Below are 20,225 nucleotides of genomic sequence, written 5' to 3' on the forward strand. Positions count from 1 at the left end.
TATGTACACAGTACAAGGGACCAGACTTCGAACTTGATGAAGCCCAGGCTGCCAGGTTGTGCCAGGTGCTCCCTGGAGCAAGTGCCATGGCATCGAGTCCGTTCTCCGTACTTGGGGGCCGCCTAATCTCCTCGGCGTCGTTTTATTTTATTTTTTTGCTCTAATGGCGACTTTGCAATATTACTAGTCCCTCGTCTCCAGCCTGGCAAGCATCTCGCCGCAGGGGCTCCTCGGGCTGCCAGCATCGAAATGGACCATCGACACGCCAGTAGATGGGCCAATGCACCACCCATCACTTGGACCAAATCGCACACCGAATGCCCACCCAGTACGGAGTGCCGCCAACTAGACTTGCGCCTTGTTGGGCGCCCGGGTTGTGTCATTGGATGTCGGCCGCGTACGTCGGAAGCCGAATGCCTGATGCCGTCATGTATTATTGACTTGCTGCGATTTGGCCTCCTGTGGAAGGCTCCGGATGGTCTCGTCTGGCCATCTCATATCCAACCATCCAAACGTCCGTGGCCGAGGTGTCGCATCTTCCATCAAAACCCATGTTGAGACACCGTGTTTCAAAATAAGCCTTGGGCTTTGAACTTTGACAAGGCGCTAAAAGTCACAAATTGCCGAGCACCAGCTCTAAGCCGAACCCATCGCGAATACATACTCCGTACTGGCTAATAGGAAGGCGCGACAACCCGCCTACCACACATGCATGTATTCTTTTCCGCCATTATTAAGGTTTTTTTGAACAAAACACAAAGCATTGTGTTTCTTATCCGAGTCTACTTCCATAACTCCATGGCGAGCAATGATACCATTCATGTCCCAGTCCGCTGCGAAACAACTCAATAGACACGGAGCCCAGACAAGATTGTGCTGAAGCGTCTTGTCTTGCCAGTACCGCAGTTACGAGTATCAGTTGAACCAAATGGCACGGGGTGTGTCTTCCGACGAGCCACGTCTCGGCCAGGCCTGGATGGGCTAATCGGCAGTCGCGCGACCGCGGCATGTTTCGCTATGTTATCCACAGATTTTCTTCATGGCACGCCGCGACTCCCGGTAATATTCAACCTGTATATCTTTTTCTTTTTCTGTATTATCATCATGGATCTCCATCGGTCGTGCGCCGGCCGTGAAGATTTGCCGTAGTAGTTGCAACGACTGGACATCAAAAAGGCAGTTCAAATGCTAGCGTGAGCGACATGGGGGGGCAGGAACTAGTCGGCTCGGATGGCAAGATGGTTGGACCATTGACCACACGTCAACGGGTCGATGGGTCAACTGGACCCATGGGAGGGGCCTATGGGTCCATGGGGCATGGGTCACGTTATGCCGTGGCCGCGAAGTGATCTGTGCATTTGTCTCTCCCGCAGCCGCTGGCCTGGCTCCGCTTCTCGGACCGCAAACAATTGCCCCCACAGTGTACCGCGTACCGTTGCACATTGACACTAGCATCAGCAGTTTGTGCACATTTAAATTGGCTTTCTGCTCATACGTAGCCAAATGGGTGCCAATATAATAACAATATCGCCGCGTATTATTGCTCTCCATGGCCCAGGTGCGTGTGCGCCTTGTGCCCTCGGGCGGTGCCACAAAGCTGCAAATATTTCGTCAAGGCTTGTGCGGAAGTTGCCGTCAATCCAGGCACAGCCGAGTTGATACAACATCAAGTCGCATTATTCCAAATCTCTGCCGTTCCTTTTTTTTTCATCGCTCGCAAACACCAGCTCGCATGCCTGCACACAACCACACTCGAGATCCACGGCAGCTATTCTCGGCATTGACCGTCTCTGCTTTGTCTCGTCCGAACTCTGAGCCCTGTATGAGCCGGGTGCCGAACTGGGGCAAAATAATAAACATGTCTCTCAAGCTGGCCGACACATCATCCATAATGCATGTCGCCAATCTCGCCAGTGACTGCCATAGCCAGTCGATGCTTTTCTGCCTCGTCTCATCTTTTTGATGCAAAGCTTATTAGTACTACTAGTACTCCGTACCTACGGGGTTTTGTCGCAACTCCCCGTAATAAATGCCGTGAGTACGGAGTAGTCTTCGTCTACTTGCGGAGTACGAAGTACCACAACACAAGAAGGCACCCCACGCCGAACCTGCAAGCATAGTAAATATCCACACGACACTCGGCCCTATGCCATCGTGCATATTGCAGCACCGCAGTGTAGACTTGACTGTTGGCAAATATAATTTTGCGGCGGTTTGTGGGCATTCCTATCCTACTCATCTTCACGCCGCCACCAAACCGTCCATCACATCTCTCCACGAAACCGTGACACAACATGCGTCGCCAAGAGACTTGAGCTTCCTTCATTCACTAATGCCAGCTCGTAGTTACATCAAGTTGCCCGAAGCGTCGTGGACTTTGGGCACCGATGCTGATTATTCTTTGCTTGAGACATTTCATGTCTGGGGACGTGCGTGCGGTTGCTGATGGTATTTCAAATACTTAAAGTTTGAGAGGGAGGACGTTGGTTGCTTTTTGTGAGTGTTGGCCGAGAGGCTTGGGGGCATATGACGGCGTCGGATGCTTTCTTTTTCAAGGTAACGATCTCTTGAGCCGCGGAATGGCTTGCGCAGGTCCCTCTGCCTAACAATTTTCTCAAAGTCTCCGCAAGCCGTTCCGCAGCTCAAGAGATAGGGAGTACAACTGTTCTCGTTGATATTACTACCTACCTACCTAGGTGGTAGCATATATATATTTCAGATGGATGAGCGATTGCACTATGTGCTATGCGGGGTCGTGAAGCTAGAAATGGTTGCGTTGCATGTTGTCAGGTTCCCCCATATCTTCCGCCTCGATCCACAAATGGGACTTTTGCTTGGTTGATCTGGTCGAGTTGAAAAATTGACATGAAAGCGAAACAAGTATCCAGAGAAGGGTAAATACCTACGTAGGTCTTTGTCAAGCCAGTTTTTCTCTCCAATACTTACTCTCCCGTCCTGTAGAACATCAAGGTGATGAGAACCCCGCGTAGTATCGTCGTTCAGCTGCGTCTCCACACCACATCGTGTTGCAACCTCTCACTGTACACTTCTGCACCTCACCGTTCCCAGATCCTCGGAACTATCCAATGAAGGATGATAGTACCAGGTCTAGGTTACACACAATCCATCCAAAACCCGATTTAATGACATAGGGCCTCCACAAAGCCAAACAATCCTCAAACACGACCTTCCCTCGCCATGAAGTGCCCCGCATCTCGGACCGGCATTCGTGAACGAAATACTAGTACTACTATGCATCTCCCCAATTCATGGTCCCCATATCAGCTGGAAAATAACGACAACGCCGTCTGCACTTGAACGGCTATCCTGAGTCTCTTTTTTTTTCTTGGGGAAACAATCGAAAAGAAAAATGGGCAGTATATCCGAACCGCAGAGGGCGTGGTGGAAAGAGGGCTCCGTATACCAAGTCTACCCAGCGTCGTTCCAAGATTCCACCGGCTCGGGAGTCGGTGACCTGAAGGGGATCATATCACGGATTGATTATTTGAAGGAACTGGGAGTGGACATTGTTTGGCTGTCGCCGATTTTCAAGAGTCCTCAACATGACATGGTTCGACCTGCCATCGACACTGCGACTCCGCCTACCCAGGATGAGGAAAGCAAAAGTGCAATTCAACTGACAATCCATTACAAAAATCAAAGGGCTATGATATCAGCGACTATAAAGTAATCGACCCTCCCTATGGCGACATCACCGACGTAGATGTCCTCCGCGACGCCCTCCACGAGCGAGGCATGAAGCTCGTCCTCGATCTCGTCATGAACCACACCAGCGACGAACACGAGTGGTTCAAGGAGTCGAGAAAGTCCAAGGATAACCCATACAGAGATTGGTACATCTGGAAGCCACCCAGGTACGATGAGCAGGGCAATCGATGCCCTCCTAATAACTGGCAGAGTCACTTCCAAGGTACTTGCTCTCCCACTTCAAATCCCGCCCGGGCAGAAAAAAGAAAGAAAGAAAGAAATTAAATGTCCTCGTCATCAAAACAATAGGTAGCGCCTGGGAATACGACGAAACAACAGACGAATACTACCTCCGCCTCTTCTGCAAACAACAGCCAGATCTCAACTGGGAAAACCCAGCCGTCCGCCGAGCCGCCCACGACGTGATGCGCTTCTGGCTCGACCGCGGTGCAGATGGCTTCCGCATCGACGTCATCAACTTCATCAGCAAAGACCAGTCGTTCCCTGATTCGAATAAAACCGTCCTCGGCGGGACGGAGCACTATGCCTGCGGGCCACGGCTCCACGAGTACCTAATGGAACTGGGTGCCATTCTGAAAGAATACGACGCCTTCAGTGTCGGTGAAATGCCATGTGTGCACGACGAGAAGGAGCTGGTTAGAGCCGTGGCTGCTGATCGAGGGGAACTGAGCATGATTTTCCACTTTGAACTGTACGTCTATGCGGAGCCAATTCCCCCCCTCGCCCCAAAATCATGCATCAGCTATATGCCTACCGCGGAACCGTATTGACCAACAAGCACAGAATGGACATTGACCACGGTGTAAACGGCAAGTTCTCCCCGGCAACATGGGCCCTCTCAACACTCAAGTCCAAAGTCAACAAATGGCAGCGCTTCATGTACGACAACAACGGTTGGAACGCCCTCTACCTCGAGAACCACGACCAACCCCGCGCCGTGAGCCGCTTCGTCCACGACACGCCAGAGCATAGAGTAGCCAGCGCCAAGCTGATTGCTATATTTTTGGCGTTTCAGGCTGGCACGCCTTTTATCTATCAGGGGCAGGAGATTGGCATGACGAACGTCCCCAAGGAGTGGGGGATGGATGAGTACAAGGATATAGATTGCTTGAATCACTGGAAGTAGGTTATCCTTTGAAGCCCTTTCCCCACCACGACAAAAAAAAAGGGGGGGGGTGAGGGAGAAGGAGATAGGAGAAGGGAGTTGCTAACAGTGTACAGGTTATTCAAGGACACGGTGGACGACAGCACCAAAACGCTTCTCAGGGGGGAATATCAAAAGAAGTCGAGGGACAATGCCCGCACGCCAATGCAGTGGGACGACTCTGCGCAGGCCGGTTTCACGACCGCGTCATCTCCGTGGATGCGTGTAAATGATAATTACAAGGACATCAACGCCGCGACTCAGGTCAAGGACCCTCGGTCGGTGTACCATACTTACCGACGGGTGCTGGAGAAGCGCAAGGAGCACATGGATATTTTTGTCTACGGCTACTTTGAGCTTGTTGACGAGCAAAACGACAAGATATTTGCGTACAAGAGGGTTGCTGGCAATGGGGACGCTGCCCTTGTGGTGTGCAATTTCTCCACGGACAAAGTGGTGTGGTCGAGTGGTTTTGAGGCTCGCGAGGTTCTAGTGAGCCCAACCGGAAAACAGATTGGCGACGTGCGTGCTGGAGAGATTCAGATGGGTCCGTGTGAGGCCATTGCTTTACTTCTTTGAGTGTACCGAATGCCCTTTCTTTTATATAGACACTATAACATAATCCTTCCCACTGCTCAGGCATGACTACAAACGACGATGACCTAGGTAGACAGCCAGTTTCATTTAGCCAGTACAAATAAATGTGCCGTCCATGCAATTTCTACACGTAAAGTGTATGCACACAAGTCGCTCTCACTCGGTTATATATCAAAATCATGTCTCTCCATGGATCATTTCACCCAAAGCCTTGCTCTCGTCCAGGATAGCCCTGGCTTCCTCCTCAGCAACCTTCATGTCTTCCATAATCAAGCGCATTGCCAGCTCGGCCACGAGCACGGTCTGAATGAAGGCTGCGGATCCACGGCCAGCAATCACCCGGTCATCCACTGCTTTCTCCCTCAGCAACTCGCTAAATTCGTTAACCAAATAGTCACACATCAGGTTGAACCCGCGTGGTCCGTAGTATCCTGGAACCATGTTGTCTTCTTTCTTCATGGACCTCGCTTTTCCAGATAAAATGTTCTTCTCATGGATGAAACGGAAGTGTGAGGCTCCTCCGTTTATGACACCAAGCAACAATTTATGATATTTTTCGAATCGGTCTTCCAGCCCATCCCACTCGACTTCTGGATAGCTCTTCTGCTGCCAAAGTTCCTTGGCTGTTTGTTTCTTATGTTTCTGGCAAAATTTGCTTTGTAGCCGCACATTTAAACGTCTACCCTTGGCAAAATCGTCAAGGAACTTCTTATCAACGGGTTCTCCGCACCAAGGACACACCGTTTCTGCTTCCACGCTTTTGATTCCATCGTCCGCACTTGGTTTTGCGGTCTGGCCATCTTGGTTCTCCATGTCCGAAGGGTCGTCTGTTAATGGTTCTTCTATTCTGCCTTTCCTTGGCGATCGAAGCTGTAGGTCTGATATTGACACGGGCATTTTGAAAATTGCAGGAGGCGGAGATGGAGACCTTCCTTTTGCTTCTGACTTCTCCTTTTTTTTCAGCCGCCTGCTACGAGCAGACTGTTGTGGTGACTTGATTGAGTTGTACAGCTTGAGTGTAGGCTTGCTAGGAGGCGATGAAGAACTAGGGCCGGAAGGCAACCGAAGTCTGTCCATTTTTGCCGTTTCGAGGCTCTGTGGCGAAGAGGGCAACGAAGAGGGCACCTGTAGCTTGGCGGGCTCTTTCTTCTTCCCTGTTCCACCAGAAGGAATCGACCGAGAAATTACTCGGGTATCTGTCGAACCTTTCCTAACCGGTTGTTCCTGTGAGCTCTGCTCTCTTCTCTTGTATGTGACTTTGGATTTCCTGGTTCTTGGAAGCCCTAGTTCATTTTTCAAATGTTCTCCGGAGCTGGTCGGCGGCGTGTTCCTAGGTTCTTTACGTTGAGTACCCGTTTTACGTCTTTTGCTGTCTAAATCTTCCGGTTGCTCTTCTCGTTCGATAGGTGAATCCTTTCTTTTGCTTCGGGTTTGTTGCGGCGTGTCAAAGCTAGTGCTTTTGATGTTCGCGCGCACTACTCGCTCATCTCCATCCCCACAACTATCCGAGCTGCCAACAAAAGAGGAAATTTTTTTCGTATTTCGCGCCCTGCTGGTTTGACTGCCTTTGAGGGGTGATTTTCTTTGACTCATTGCGTTCATAGGACTGTCAGTTTCAAGGGTATTGTCGGATTCGCCCTCGTCATCGCTAGAAACCGGAGGATCGTCAACATTCTCGGCCACCTTCTGTCTTGATGAGCCCCCGACTATACTCAGAAGACGAGGCGCTGGATCATTCTTGCTCTGACCAACTCTCCTTACAGCCATTGTCCGTCCGCGTTGATTGTTGAGAATCGGCATCGTGTTTGCCTAGAAGCTAGATATCGGGAAATGAGAGTTCATCGGCCTGTCGCTGACGCAGAGGGTCAGAGTGCCTTCAAAATATGTTCAGCACCTTACTCCAGCATGCTGGCCGGGTTGTCAGCCACAATAGTAGGGAGCTCCAAGGACTTGAGGCAAGAGAAGTTGAATGCGAGCTGTCCAGCCTAATACCGGGGCCAGGCCGTCGATTTGAAATGATCTCGTTGGTTGGAAACAGAAGGTTTAGCTCGGACAAGGTACAAGATAATTGCAAGTATTCTGACATGCTCTGTAAGGGTCAAGATGTTAGCAATTCAAACGTCTTTCCATCCGCCTCGCCGGTCCGGCATCAGACTAAGTGGACGCGTGCCTGAAATCGGCGCTGGGGGGACGCGACCAAAGCCACCTCTAGGCATTCAGGTGGTTTGAACTGTCTGGTCTGGTGCACACATGCATGCACGTGTGGGGACCCCCCTCCAGTGCTGTAATTCCATGTCTGCAGAAGCAAGCAGGCACGATAAACTTTGAATAACTGCCAGGCACATGGGCAGCGGCGGTGGAGCCCCTGGACTCACTACTCACTCACCTCTGTGCCACGACTCACCAACTACGCTCATACCGACGGAAGACAACAGGTCACCAGATAGTACCCAGGCCATCGATATCCGTCTGGATCTTTTCAGCTCTACAGAACAAAGCTTTCCGCTCCGTGGGAGGGCAGCCCTGTAACGCGTCACATCAGCCGAATTCCCAGTCACCAACCCAGACAAGCCACCTCGATGGCGACACTCAATCGCAAATATGCGGCTCTGCCGGATCTGGTAAACCGCCCTTGAAGTCAACAAGCAACTCGATGTTTGACGATGCTCATATAATGATAGGATTCGGCTCCAGACGTTTACGAGACACCCGAATTAACTGATGATAACTCCACCGTGCCCGTATGTTGCCCCCTTTTGATCCTTTGTAGTATTCCGCTGCTTATCTACGTGCAGACTACTGCGAATAGGGCACAATCCGATGACGAATTCTACGATGTTGACGAAGACGAAGACAGCCACGGTATCTCAAGAACCAGATTGCGCATCGATGAGGCTCGCTCACGTTTCTTGCCCGCCAACGTCGATGCGAACGGGGTAGACTTCTCAGATCGGGTCGATGGGAAACGAAAATCATACAAGGCGTCCAGTCGCCGCCAGCGCATACTAGAAGATGGCACATATGAACTTGGCGACCTGTCCGACGATGACGATGACGAGGGCTTGGAAAGGAGGATTGCACGACTAAAGAGAGAGGTCGAGGAGGCGAAGGAGGAATATGCAAAGCGTAAAGCCGCCACTGCTACAACTACTGCAGAAGCTGGAGGCAAAGTCCTTTCCAACGAAAGATTGGACACTTTAAGTCAAGTCCTTGATGATATAGCCAAACCTGCCGGTCTCGAGACCTCTCGTGGCATGGCGAAGACACATTTCCCGCCGTCAACCAGCAAGCCCGAGGTCCCTGCAGGTGACGGCCCTACATATACCGTCACCTACGCACCGACTTACGAACAGAGCCATGCCCTTGCCAAGGCTGCCGATTTTGACCGACGGCTGCTCATGTTGGAGAAAACCCTTGGAATCAGCGCGTCATCACTATCTGAGGCCCGTGCAAATGGACTGCCAAGGGCTATATTGCACACTCTAGATAATATGGAAAAGCAAATTTCAACTCTGGCCCAGGCATCGACCTCGAATCTAGATGCTATTACCCGGCGCGTGCGAACCTTGGCGTCGGAGCAAGATAAGCTCAACGAGTCCCGGGAAAAGGCCAAGGCACTAAGGGAAGAACTCGGCAAGCAAGGTCAATCATCGACTGATGCGTCGGAACAAGAATCCAAGATCAATGCACTGTATGGGATTCTGCCCACAATCGAGAACCTCACGCCTATGCTGCCTCCATTGCTAGACCGTCTGCGATCGCTTCGTGCAATCCATGCTGATGCCGCAACCGCAAGCCAGACTCTCGAGCGCATTGAAACACAGCAAGCTGAAATGACGGAGGAGTTGAAGCAGTGGAAGGAAGGTCTTGAGAAGATGGAAAACGCCATGACGGACGGTGATGTTACAGTGAAGGGTAACGTGAAAGTCATGGAAGGTTGGGTGAAAGACCTGGAAGAGCGAATGGCTAAACTGTCCTAAGTGTTCTGCGCTCCATCTTGCACTATGATACCCAATAAACACAAAGTCGCAGTTTTGCTTTGTTCACGTCGTTGCAATCGACTCCACCGCTCAACTCGGCGGGCGGTGCCGCTAGCTGTTAGTAGAATAATAGTCACGTGGCGGGTCTTTTCGCGCTGCATTTAATTCTGCTTTTGAGCTGCTCCTCCCACCAACCTGAACTTTTTCTTCATGCAAATTCGCTGGATGAAGTGCCATTGCATCTGTATATAAATACAAAGTATGAAGTGGTCATTTTGGTAAGTCACAGCTGCACCTACTATTCTCTTTTTTTTTCTGCACCTGGAATGATGCTTTAATAGCATGTATTACCTGAATACTCTTTGATGTACTTTTTTATCACCAAGATCTCTGACTCAGGCCTTTACCTTTCGCTTTCCTTAATGACTAATTTTGGACCGAGCTGGTTACTGACGCCGTGATTGCAATATAGAACCCACATACTCTACATGCAGCGATGACTTCGATACCCAAGGCTCCCCAGGGTCACTTCCGGGTGCTTTATTTCGCTGGTGCCAGCTCATTTACTGGCAAAGAGGAAGAGGCTTGGCCCGCACCCTTGCTGCTGAGCAAGCTCTTTGCCGAGCTTGAGTATAAGTATCCTGGCATCCAGGCCAAGATTTTGGACTCTTGCTTGGTTACGGTCAACCTCGACTACGTAGATGTCCCCGATGCCGGCGATGCGAATGGGCCCATGATTCAAGAGTCTGATGAGGTTGCCATCATACCTCCGGTCAGCTCTGGTTGATGATCAGGATTTGTTGATAGACATTAAATCTGTGTGCTGTGTTATTACACCCGCGTGCACTGCCTGAATCAGTAGTGCTGGAGCCGAGTCTCGCTCTGGAATATGGGCTGATGATGCCTGCAAGGCGACGCCTAGGCACCTTCTGCCTGGCTGCCCCCCTGCCAGGAAAGCAGAGGATCCCGCTCCTGTGGTAAATGGTCAGGTTGCCCACGTATACGCCGGGGTTGCCTCCAATACTGTCGCCAGTTGGGATGTTGCTTGGAGTATTGCCGGACTCGCCGGATCAAAACCATGACGAAGAGCACTATGATGACGAGGATCAAAGTTGACACAACGGAGAAAATGGCCGTCAAGCTCGTTATAGTCGACACATGGCACCCAAATGGATGGGTGCGCACCTCCCATCGCTCTATTTGATGAGGGCAGATTCGTTCATTGTACACTGGTGCCAATAGCGGGACTCTGTATGAGTTTGGGATGCATGCCCACGTCTACATTTTATAAGCTTATGACTGTGAATGATGCAGAGGAGAGATGACTGCTGCACTCACATATGGACACCAACTGCATTGGTACGAAGCTAAGCATCCCCCACAGGTTTTGTGTGCCCAACACCGAAGTAGATGCTCTCGGTCAGTCTCCGCGCTAGTGAAATTGCTGCGGAAAGCATTGATATCGGATGATTGAAAGGGCGATGTCATGGTCAGGGTCAGAGGAGATGAGGTTTTAGCCAATGTGATATAATAATGTCACTTAGTCAGGCCACAGGATTCGCGTCTAGCTTCAATGGCAAGGCATTAATATCGTAAGTGATGAAGAACGTGGGAGCTCCGGAAATGCTGCTGCAGTGCTGCTGACACATTCGGGCTGTGCGGGGAAGGCAAAGTGCACAAACTATCTGTCAGCTCTCGGTCTGGTCAACATTGCCCGAGGCCGTTAGCTATGCTTGACGGCACCAAGTGAATAAGGTTCGGTCGGAAAAGTCAGTGTTGAGGTCAATGGTGGCTACAACATAACTTGGAACTATGTGTACTTGAATGCGAAGCGTCTAGGCAGCACTCAATGTTATTTTCAGAACAACTTCACAGAGCAAAGAGGTACTAGAGAGTAGTTACCTACCCTAAAGCAGGACGCGATGATATTCCCCCACGAGTCGCTGCTTGTTAGAATGCGAGAATCATTTGTGTGCTAGCGTAGGCAGCGGGTGCACGTTGGATGAACTGAATTGGTTTTGCTCCGGCGGTTCATCGAGTAGGGACTCTGGTGTGTTATGTGAATTAACCCCGACAGATGCTCTTTGTTGGCGGCGGGCCTTGATGCTTGATTTCTGGCAACCGCAAGCGTCGATCCAATGCTTCTGAATGCAAACGTCTTGTCACTGATACAGCTCCATTTATTTGACCAACCATTATTATTAATATCACTAAGAAAAGTAAAGAGAGCGATATCTCATGAAAACAAACATATCTACAGACAACACGAAGAACAAACCTAATCATTGATGCTACGTCTATATACCAAAATACTCCGCACGTGATGCAACAAGCAATCGGTGAGATGGCCGAGTTGGTTATGGCGTCAGGTTAAGGTTACCTTAACACCCTGTTTCCTGATGGAGCAATCCTCCTGGGTTCGAGTCCCAGTCTCATCAGACTTTGTTTTTTGCTCACTTCCACACTTAATAAGTAAGGCCTACATGGTTGCACTAGTTGGCAGCTGTGCTGCGCATTGTTGATTGTTTTTTTTGTTGTGGGATTCGGGGTATGTTTTACCTTTGTGCTTGGTGAAACCGACTTGGTTTAACCATGGACATGATGCACCACAACTCTCATGGACAATGAGGCGGCAAAGACTGACGACATTGCTGGATGGCATAGCAATTGTTGTTTAGTAAGATGCGTCCGTACGCCAGTGGAATAGTGATACTAAATTGTGAGAATAAGGGCTGCGGATAACTGTCATCTCAAGGTCTCTGATAGGAGACCTGCGATGATCGCGTGCTAGCGGACGGTGACGAGCTCTGCCTAAGCCTTGGAGCTATTTTACCCAAATAGACGGACGATTCGCCATCCCTGGCCGTAACAGCTATTCATCAAAGCGCCACAAGCTGCCCGCGACAGTTGCAACAAAGATGAGTGTATCACCATGGTCTCGAGCGGCGCCGTGAATCGACAAAGAGAAGCACCTCTTTGTACGGGGTTTCGACTCCTAAAAATACCATGACCAAGTCAAATAAAATGGCCATGTATCTGATGCAACACATGTGCTCAAAATCCTCTCATCCTCCCCTCAACGGCAAAAACAGTCAAAAATCAGCATTCCCATACATAAACACCAACACTTCACCATGGTCTCCAAGAAGGAAATCCAGGCTGCGTGGTACATCTCTCCCCACAAGCACCAAATCACCGTCTCAAACAGCCAGGACATCAAAGCCCTCGTCGAGAGCTTCCTCAACGTGGTGCCGCCGTCGTTCGACCCGGACAACTCCATCAAACACCTCCGAACGGACACGGGCTTCATCCTCCACTCGATGACCAACTTCAGCGGCGCATCCCTAAGCCCCTTGTACGCAGATGACCTGCGCAGCAAGGCGCCCCAAGAGGCTGATGAAGCAGCCCCCCGAGTCCAGCACAGCCTCGAGTGCTTCATGAGATTCTACATGACCGGCTTCCACGCGCCGCTGGACGAAAACGCCGCGACCGAGGCTCTCCGCCACCCGGACGGGAGCATGGCATCCTACATGGCGGGCCTGCTCGCGGACTGCTCACAGGATCTCGCCTCCCCATGCGACGGCATGTGCAGGTCGGCGTACGCCTCCCTCGACGAGACCCAGGTGGAGGGCCTGCTGTACGTGAGCAACCTCGTGACGGGCTACATCCTGGGGTGCATGGTGGGCAGCGAGATTGCCGAGGGCCTCTTCTGCGACCAGTTCCGTCAGGCGTGGCCGCGGATCCAGGGATTGCTGAGCACGGGGAGGGACGAGGCCGGCCTGAGGGTGCCGCTCATGGTGAAGGGCGGCCATGGTCCCTTGTTGCCGCATTTGTGATGTACATACGAACATTGAGGTTCGTCACGGCTACATGTACACGGTTAGATTATAAGATTTTTTTTGGCCAACAAAGGCAATGTCCATACTTGGGGCCCAAGGACGCTCGAGCGTTTCAAGCAGCACTTGTAGCTTTGACTACGGAGTAGAAGAATTGGAATTGTCATGACCTGACTATATTTCATTCGGCGTCTGCGAAATCGCGCCTCACAAAGTTTCTGACAAGCTATGCCATTTTTTGACAAGACCTTTCTTCTTTCCTTTTTGCATTTGCCAGTGACTGGATTTGCCGAGCATTTGATAGACCTCAGCCAGCCCAGTCGACTTACTGTCTTGGGCGGCCGGCGAAGACGGGTATAGAGAGCGTTGCTTTTGTGACTGAAAATCACAAGTCACCTGCAGTGATGATTGCCTCATCCTCCAATGCGGATGAAGTAGCATGTATAACAGTTGCCCTGTCAGAACAACGCCACAACCAATTTCCACGACCTGCTTGTCGACGAGGTCCCCCTTTCCACGAAGATGATCAAAATATTGGTACCCTGCCCAGTTCACGCTACCTAACGGGCACCTAAATGCATACATACATACTACAAAAATCGAATGCACATATACCACTAGCCCCCAATCGGATGGATGCCTTACCCATACAAATTTGGTGTGGCCTGCGTCCATTCAATCCCATGTACAACCTTGCGCCCGCCTTTGTGCGTGGTTTACGTTCAAAAGTGCGTTTTCTGACGTCTCTCAAGGATGTGTGCTATCATTACTTGAAGCTCTCAACGGCCCTGTGCCGGCGGCTCGTATTGCACAAATTGAACATGACCAGCAGCCGCGCCAACAGGGTCCCCAAAGAGTGCCTGACTTGGCATTGATGTAAAAACAGGTGCGCTGCCGGTAAAATCTCCTTCTCTTGACTGCGTCAAAGGCAAGTTAGTCCATGGTGCTTGTGAGGCTTGAATCGCAGTAATGGCAGCTTGGTGTGAGCTTATGACGGCATTCGCGAGGGCCTCCATTCGTGCCGTAGCAGTACCAGCAAGCTGTTCCAGCTCTGCAACCCGCGCGACGAGGCTGGCCATGGTGTGTCGTTGCCGGCCGCGACCCCGCCGCCTGATGCCACCGCGATTTGAGGCGGTAGAAGCTGGTGTGTCGCTAGAAGCTGGTGTGTCGCTAGAAGCTGGTGTTGATGCTCGCGACGAGGCTTGCGACGCAGATTCTGCGGCAAGCTGGTTTGACGCTGAATTTTGTGCTGATGTCCCGGAGTTAGGATTTGAGGGGCGTAATTGACGTTGCATGAAAAACACCTCCGTGTCGATAATGTAGACATTGGGGCATTCGCTCATAATTCGCGCAGCGATTTGCTTCGCGGTCAACGTTTTCATCTGACTGAGGGTTTTGACCCTGGACTGAATCTTTTCTAGGCCGTAGTTTTGTTGGCTTCGAAGCCGTAGAATGCTTGAATCTAGGGGAGAAAGAACCGGTTCGTGGTTATGTTGGCTATCCTTGATTACAGGAACCCAGGTGTTTTCGTGAGGATTCAGCCGTACTTGGGCTTTGAACGGACACTGGGATTTCCTTGACGAGGTCTTGTAAATGTTTGAATTTGAGGTGCTTGGCCTGTAGCTGCCGCTGTGTTGGCATCGAATATAATAGAAGTTTCGTAGCCCCGTGCGTCTCGAATAACCGCCGCCGGATTTCACAGTCACAAATCCCTCGCTTGCTTGTATGGTGTTGATCGCGCCGATGGCCGCTTCGGCGGTGGCATAAGATGACTGTAAACTTAGGGATGACATCGTTGTGTGTTGATGAAATTGAAAGGCAGCCATTGTGTAGATATGCTGTGCAGCTGGGGTGTCTTACAGCCTGATGTGGCCGTAAGGAAATTCCATAGCCTAATTAGGACTAGCGCGCGACGCGTATTCAAAAAAATGCGCTATGCGTGTGTAATCCCCTACATGGATGCGGGCAAACGTCGTTGCGTCGCATGAAGCTGTCTACAGCGTGCACTTGACACGCTCTCATCTCCAAGCTGTGATGTTTTCTTTTTCTTTTTCTCGTCTAAGGAGTGCCCCGTCTACACACAACTTTCAGTCACGCACGCAGTACCGCTCAGTATTCAGTATGAACGAGCCGCGGCGCTCCGACCATTTCGTTACTTGTCGCATTGCAGTGTCCAACGTGATGATGGCGCGTGAGTCGAAAGGGGGTATATCTCATCCGTCTTTCCTCTTTCCCAGGACGCCACAATATTACACTTGACCAGTCTGGCTTCCTAGACGGCAGTTAGAAGCCCGGCATACATTTTCCGGCACCCTACCAGTGCCATGAAGCGCTTCACCCTCTCCGCCTTGGCCACGGCAGCGGCAGTCGCAGCGGGCGCCATCCCGACAACCTCACCAACCTCACCCTCAACCTCCTCCCACAACGACTTCTCCTGCAAATCCAGCCACAACCCCGTCGTGCTCCTCCACGGCCTCGGCGCCACCTCCTGCCAAGACCTCAACCGGCTCGAGGCCTGGCTGCGCACAAAAGGCCTCTGCACCTTCTCCCTCACCTACGGCGCCTACGACGGCTTCCCCCTCGTCGGCGGCCTCAAGCCCATCCGCGAGTCGTCGCCGCAAATCGCCTCCTTCATCCGCAACGTCCACCGGGCCACGGGCTCTCGCAAAGTCGACCTCGTCGGGCACTCCGAGGGCGCATTCCAAGCCCTCTACACCACCAAGTTCGGCAGCGTCAACCACATTGTCGACGCCCTTGTCGCCATCGCCCCCCCAACGCACGGCACCTCCCTCGCTGGCCTGTACAGCCTCGCCGAGCTGCTGGGCGTCGAGAGGGGCGCCAAGGACGTCCTCGGGGCCTTTGGGTGCAAGGCCTGCGCGGACCTGGTCACTGGCGGCGCTGCCGTCCAGAGACTCAACGACGGATCGCCCATTGTGCAGCCGGGCACCGTCGTCACCGTCATCACGTCCAAGCTTGACGAGCTGGTGACGCCCACCGAGACTTCCTTTGTCCATGAGCCGGGCGTGAATAACATTTACGTGCAGGATTATTGCCCGGCTGATCTTGTCGGTCATATCGGCGAGGCGTATGACATGAATGTGTGGAATCTGGTGCTGAATTCCTTGGAGAAGAAGCTTGGGCGCGACTTCTCCTGCGTATTAGCATCTCCTGGTAGGTAGGAGGCTGTGTGTAAATAATAAAGAATGACGGTTGTTGACATGTGATTATATCATGTGTCATGGATTTGAATCAAAAAATTACCAGTGCTTAATATATGAATCTGAAGACTTTCTTTTGCTTATACATGGAGTTGTTTGACCAACCACCAGTGAAAGTTGAAAATGAGAAAGACGAGAAACAAGAGGCTGCAAATATGCGAAGCACAGTTATTAAGCAACTTGCTCTATACTCTGTTGCTTTGTTTTGAAACGAGTATTTTAGCCTTGTTGCACTAGCATACACTGAACAGTGTTAATCATACAAAATTAACCCCTTTCAAGAGTCTCCGGCAAGCAACCTCATTAACCACTGCAAATCCAATACACACTCAAATAAGCCCGCCAGCCATAACGATCTCACGGGATCGCCGAACTTGTTGCTTGAGTTTTCTCATCTCCATTCGCCTTCGTCTTGCGTGTTGTTCATCATCTTCCCCAGGTCGAGAAGCCGTAAGGGTTTCCAGTGCCATCAGGTCAGCGAGAAAACGACGAATGCGAAGACCAGTTTTGTTCCGTACAAAGGCATCAATCTCTTCATTACACGCAGCAGAAGCCGCAACATGCAGACCCCGAAGAACGTCGCGGTCCGATATCTCTCGGTCGTCGTAGTCAACTTCGATGGAGTCTGCGCTGCCTTGAATCGATGACGACCTTCTGGGAATGTTGGGCCGAGCGGTTAGCTTGGCTGGGACCCCCCGGCTTGAAGGGCAGCATATGCCAATATGACGAGGGTCATATTGGGAAATAGGCTGCCTTTTTTTACTGCGCCTAGTCTGGGGCGGTCTTTGGCGAGGCGGGCGTGGATCTACATCCGTGCCTCTTCTTTGCTGCCCGTTTGCCTGGCCATCAAACTGTGTTTCAGCTTGCTGATTGTGTTGGGGTTGAGAGGGCTTCGCCGACATGGTTGACTGTGGCTCAATCTTTGGAACGCGACCAACCTGACGTGAGTTTCTGACACCATTTCCTGTATATAGCGTGATGTTGTTGTTATTGTTGTTCAAAACCGCCGTAGGATTCTTTCCAACTCGATGTTGCGAGTCTCTTCCATGCATATGCCGATGCCCAACATAACATTCCTCGTTACGGGCTTTGGGCTTTGGCATAGTCATGGAATGTCTCCGCCCTGTGGTGATGAAATTTGGCCTGTCCCATTGGTATGTTGTCTCATCCACAGCTGTGCTTCCTACCTCTTGTGCAGTTGATTTTTGATAAGGGCTGTGACAATCGGAACCGACATATTCCTGGGCCAAGTAACCAGGAGGATGTACCTTGGCGGGTCGATTTTGTCTTAATTCTTTGACTGGTTTCTTTTCAGGTACCTTGGGTCTCGCTGAAGGAACTCTAAAGTGAGCCCAGTCAGGATCCGTTGTCAGGTCTTCTTCAACCGCGAAGCAAGGAAGACAGCGCCGAGTTGGCCGCTTCTTTCGCAGTCGATGTTTCTTCTTCCGAGGTGGCACTTCGTCAATAAGTGCGTATCTGAACTCATCTATATCCCGTGACTGTGCAAAAGATATTTCCGTACCAGTGCTTTGGGATGGACGAGAACCATTATATCCGTCCAGTTGTGCAGGTGGACGACCATGGCCACGCTGCCGACGTAACGGAGGTGGCGGTAGACCTGGCTGCAGCTGCTGCAAATAATGAGGCACGCCTTGGGCCTGCTCTTTTGACGTCACAGCGAGCCCTGCCGCCCGAAGCTGGGGACGAAACGGGAGGAGTTCTGAGACTGTGTGAAGCGTTGCGGCGTCTATCGGCGGGGTAGGTGTAGTATTTACAGTCTTTCCCTTTGCACATGTCTGATTTGCGTAAGTCTCGAGATCTCTAGTGAAACCATTCAAGGCATAGCGTTGGCTGGATGTGCGTGATGCGTTGTTGTTGTGAGGTGAGTTTCTGCCCGAATATTTTGAGACTAGCTGAAGCTGCTGAGCAATGCTCCGAGATACTGCCGCTACAAGTGCGGAATCAACAGACTGGCGCTTTGAAGGGCTGACAAAATCCGTGGCAGCATCCATCAGACTGTGGCGAATGTTGGCTGGTCCTCGCTGTGCTGGAACTAAAAGTCTGCGCTGTGACAACTCCAATGGAGGTTTTGGCGCTGCATGTTGAATTACAGGATGCGTAGAAGGATGAGGATTAGGTTTGCCAGATTCCACAACTTTGCTGCTAGAGGGTGGCTCAGGAAAAGAACTCAGGTCGAATGGAGACTCGGACTTGTGTAGCTGTTGTCGAATGTTTGGGCTTACATCGGATGACGTCTTTATCCATGTTGGTGATGCTCCTATTTTACCCAACGTGCTAGGAGACGCGTCTTTGTGCCCTTGTCGATCCTTGTCTCGGAGATGATCTTGCTTCCCGACATGCTTTGGTGGCCCGAGGTTGAAGAGCTTTGTAAATGGTGATTTGCGAACAGAGCAACGAGGCCGGCCAGGGCGTCTAGAGAGGAATACAACACGGGAGCGCGGGCGATGGGTATCAAATGTACTTTGTAATGAATTGTTTGCCTCAGGGATAGATGCTAGAGGAACCATCTCGGCCAGCGAGCACGATGGTGGCAAGACGGTGGAAGCAAAGTTTCCAACAGAGGCTATCCAAGAAAGTTAGACCAAGTAATGGTTATGAAGTACTGCGATGAACGAGATGCGCTGCTTGATAGCTACTAAGGCATGATGAGAACACCTCGTCCACGACGCGGCCTTGGTGGATGCTGGAGCGCGAAACATGGCGACGGCCAGGAAACGTCGAGAGCGAGAGAAGCGGAGCAGTAGGGTTAAGCAGTGAGCTCTTTCTGCAGGAAGAAACAGGCAAGTGCTGGTGTACTTGACCGCGTGTATGGCATCTGCATGTTCTGCTTTCACCTGACATCCTTGATGCCAGGATTGGAGTAGACGTCAAGCTGCCTCCGACCCTTGCGAAGTAGAAACTCAATGGCGGCGAAATCCCGCTTTTCTATCCTTAGATTCCGATGAAACTCGGCCCTGATGACGAACAGTGTGTTAGGGATATATTTGCAACCATGTATGCAATGCTTCTTTGCTGTGCACCTACCTCGCGAATTGCTCAAAATGAGCCCGAGTGCTCTTTCATGCGTCAGTAGCAAAGCTTGGGCGACAGCGTCCAATGTCTGGAGATGGCAAATGGATAACCTACCGCGGGTTTCTTGCGGCTCTCACGCAGGCAACTGCGGTACAGAGCTAGAACCTCTTTCTGGAGACCGGAGAGGCGCATTGTGGTGACGGTTGGAGTTTACAATGATGCGTTTGATTTGATAGCTCGCCGAATCCGGGAGAGAAATTCACAATGCCGAGCTCTTTGGAGCTCCCAGCAGGCAATGAACAACTTGAGAGCATCTAGCCAATGGGAAGCTCGCGATTTAGAGGTACGTACCGTCCTTCGGATGGAGTAGCGACTCCCGAAGCCTCCATGCTCGACTCGACGCCATTTCCCGGCGGATCCCGATAGCAACTACTAGTACAAAACAACGACGACGTGCGGCTGGCGATGTAAACGGCTCCGGTCTTTCGGTGGGATGATTGCAGTTCAAAGCCGACGGGATATTTAGCTGATAAGTGTATTACCTTTCTAAAGATTGGTGGTTGGAGTTCCGCGGCCGATTGTACCATTTCGCACACACTGCTTTCCCGACGTGGTTCTGAACCAAGTCACCATTTATAATCCATCTACCCCGGAACATCAGTACTTTCAAATATCAACCAATTGCCTA

General features: G+C 51.3%; 8 protein-coding genes and 1 non-coding gene across 9 annotated transcripts; 6 read left to right on the top strand and 3 right to left on the bottom strand.

Moving 5' to 3' along the window:
* Positions 1–3,370: 3,370 nt before the first annotated feature.
* mal1 (Alpha-glucosidase) lies at positions 3,371–5,452 on the top strand (the record flags this gene model as incomplete). The annotated part of the gene is made up of 5 exons (XM_014690924.1): positions 3,371–3,571; positions 3,664–3,931; positions 4,018–4,420; positions 4,513–4,851; positions 4,951–5,452. 5 exons carry the CDS (start codon positions 3,371–3,373, stop codon positions 5,450–5,452), a joined length of 1,713 nt encoding a protein of 570 aa, XP_014546410.1.
* Positions 5,453–5,647: 195 nt separating this feature from the next.
* Positions 5,648–7,270, bottom strand: G6M90_00g099380 (uncharacterized protein; the record flags this gene model as incomplete). The annotated part of the gene is made up of 1 exon (XM_014690923.1): positions 5,648–7,270. The coding sequence occupies one exon, from the start codon at positions 7,268–7,270 to the stop codon at positions 5,648–5,650; it is 1,623 nt and encodes a 540-aa protein (XP_014546409.1).
* A 779-nt stretch (positions 7,271–8,049) lies between these two features.
* On the top strand, positions 8,050–9,450 carry G6M90_00g099390 (uncharacterized protein; the record flags this gene model as incomplete). The annotated part of the gene is made up of 3 exons (XM_014690922.1): positions 8,050–8,091; positions 8,152–8,211; positions 8,266–9,450. 3 exons carry the CDS (start codon positions 8,050–8,052, stop codon positions 9,448–9,450), a joined length of 1,287 nt encoding a protein of 428 aa, XP_014546408.1.
* A 496-nt stretch (positions 9,451–9,946) lies between these two features.
* cnxG (Molybdopterin synthase sulfur carrier subunit) lies at positions 9,947–10,237 on the top strand (the record flags this gene model as incomplete). The annotated part of the gene is made up of 1 exon (XM_014690921.1): positions 9,947–10,237. The coding sequence occupies one exon, from the start codon at positions 9,947–9,949 to the stop codon at positions 10,235–10,237; it is 291 nt and encodes a 96-aa protein (XP_014546407.1).
* A 1,551-nt stretch (positions 10,238–11,788) lies between these two features.
* On the top strand, positions 11,789–11,888 carry G6M90_tRNA00000107. The gene has a single exon. It is a non-coding gene; the product is annotated as a tRNA-Leu (tRNA).
* A 696-nt stretch (positions 11,889–12,584) lies between these two features.
* Positions 12,585–13,286, top strand: G6M90_00g099410 (uncharacterized protein; the record flags this gene model as incomplete). The annotated part of the gene is made up of 1 exon (XM_014690920.1): positions 12,585–13,286. One exon carries the CDS (start codon positions 12,585–12,587, stop codon positions 13,284–13,286), a length of 702 nt encoding a protein of 233 aa, XP_014546406.1.
* Positions 13,287–14,065: 779 nt separating this feature from the next.
* On the bottom strand, positions 14,066–15,079 carry G6M90_00g099420 (uncharacterized protein; the record flags this gene model as incomplete). The annotated part of the gene is made up of 1 exon (XM_014690919.1): positions 14,066–15,079. One exon carries the CDS (start codon positions 15,077–15,079, stop codon positions 14,066–14,068), a length of 1,014 nt encoding a protein of 337 aa, XP_014546405.1.
* Positions 15,080–15,610: 531 nt separating this feature from the next.
* On the top strand, positions 15,611–16,465 carry G6M90_00g099430 (uncharacterized protein; the record flags this gene model as incomplete). Its single annotated transcript, XM_014690918.1, has 1 exon — positions 15,611–16,465. The coding sequence occupies one exon, from the start codon at positions 15,611–15,613 to the stop codon at positions 16,463–16,465; it is 855 nt and encodes a 284-aa protein (XP_014546404.1).
* A 368-nt stretch (positions 16,466–16,833) lies between these two features.
* Positions 16,834–19,729, bottom strand: SDHF1 (Succinate dehydrogenase assembly factor 1; the record flags this gene model as incomplete). The annotated part of the gene is made up of 5 exons (XM_066131560.1): positions 16,834–19,088; positions 19,162–19,289; positions 19,360–19,479; positions 19,550–19,581; positions 19,652–19,729. The coding sequence occupies 5 exons, from the start codon at positions 19,727–19,729 to the stop codon at positions 16,834–16,836; spliced, it is 2,613 nt and encodes an 870-aa protein (XP_065987629.1).
* Between the last annotated feature and the right edge of the window lie 496 nt (positions 19,730–20,225).

The sequence above is a fragment of the Metarhizium brunneum genome, chromosome 6 (genome assembly GCF_013426205.1).
Source record: "Metarhizium brunneum chromosome 6, complete sequence".
NCBI classification, from domain to species: domain Eukaryota; kingdom Fungi; phylum Ascomycota; class Sordariomycetes; order Hypocreales; family Clavicipitaceae; genus Metarhizium; species Metarhizium brunneum.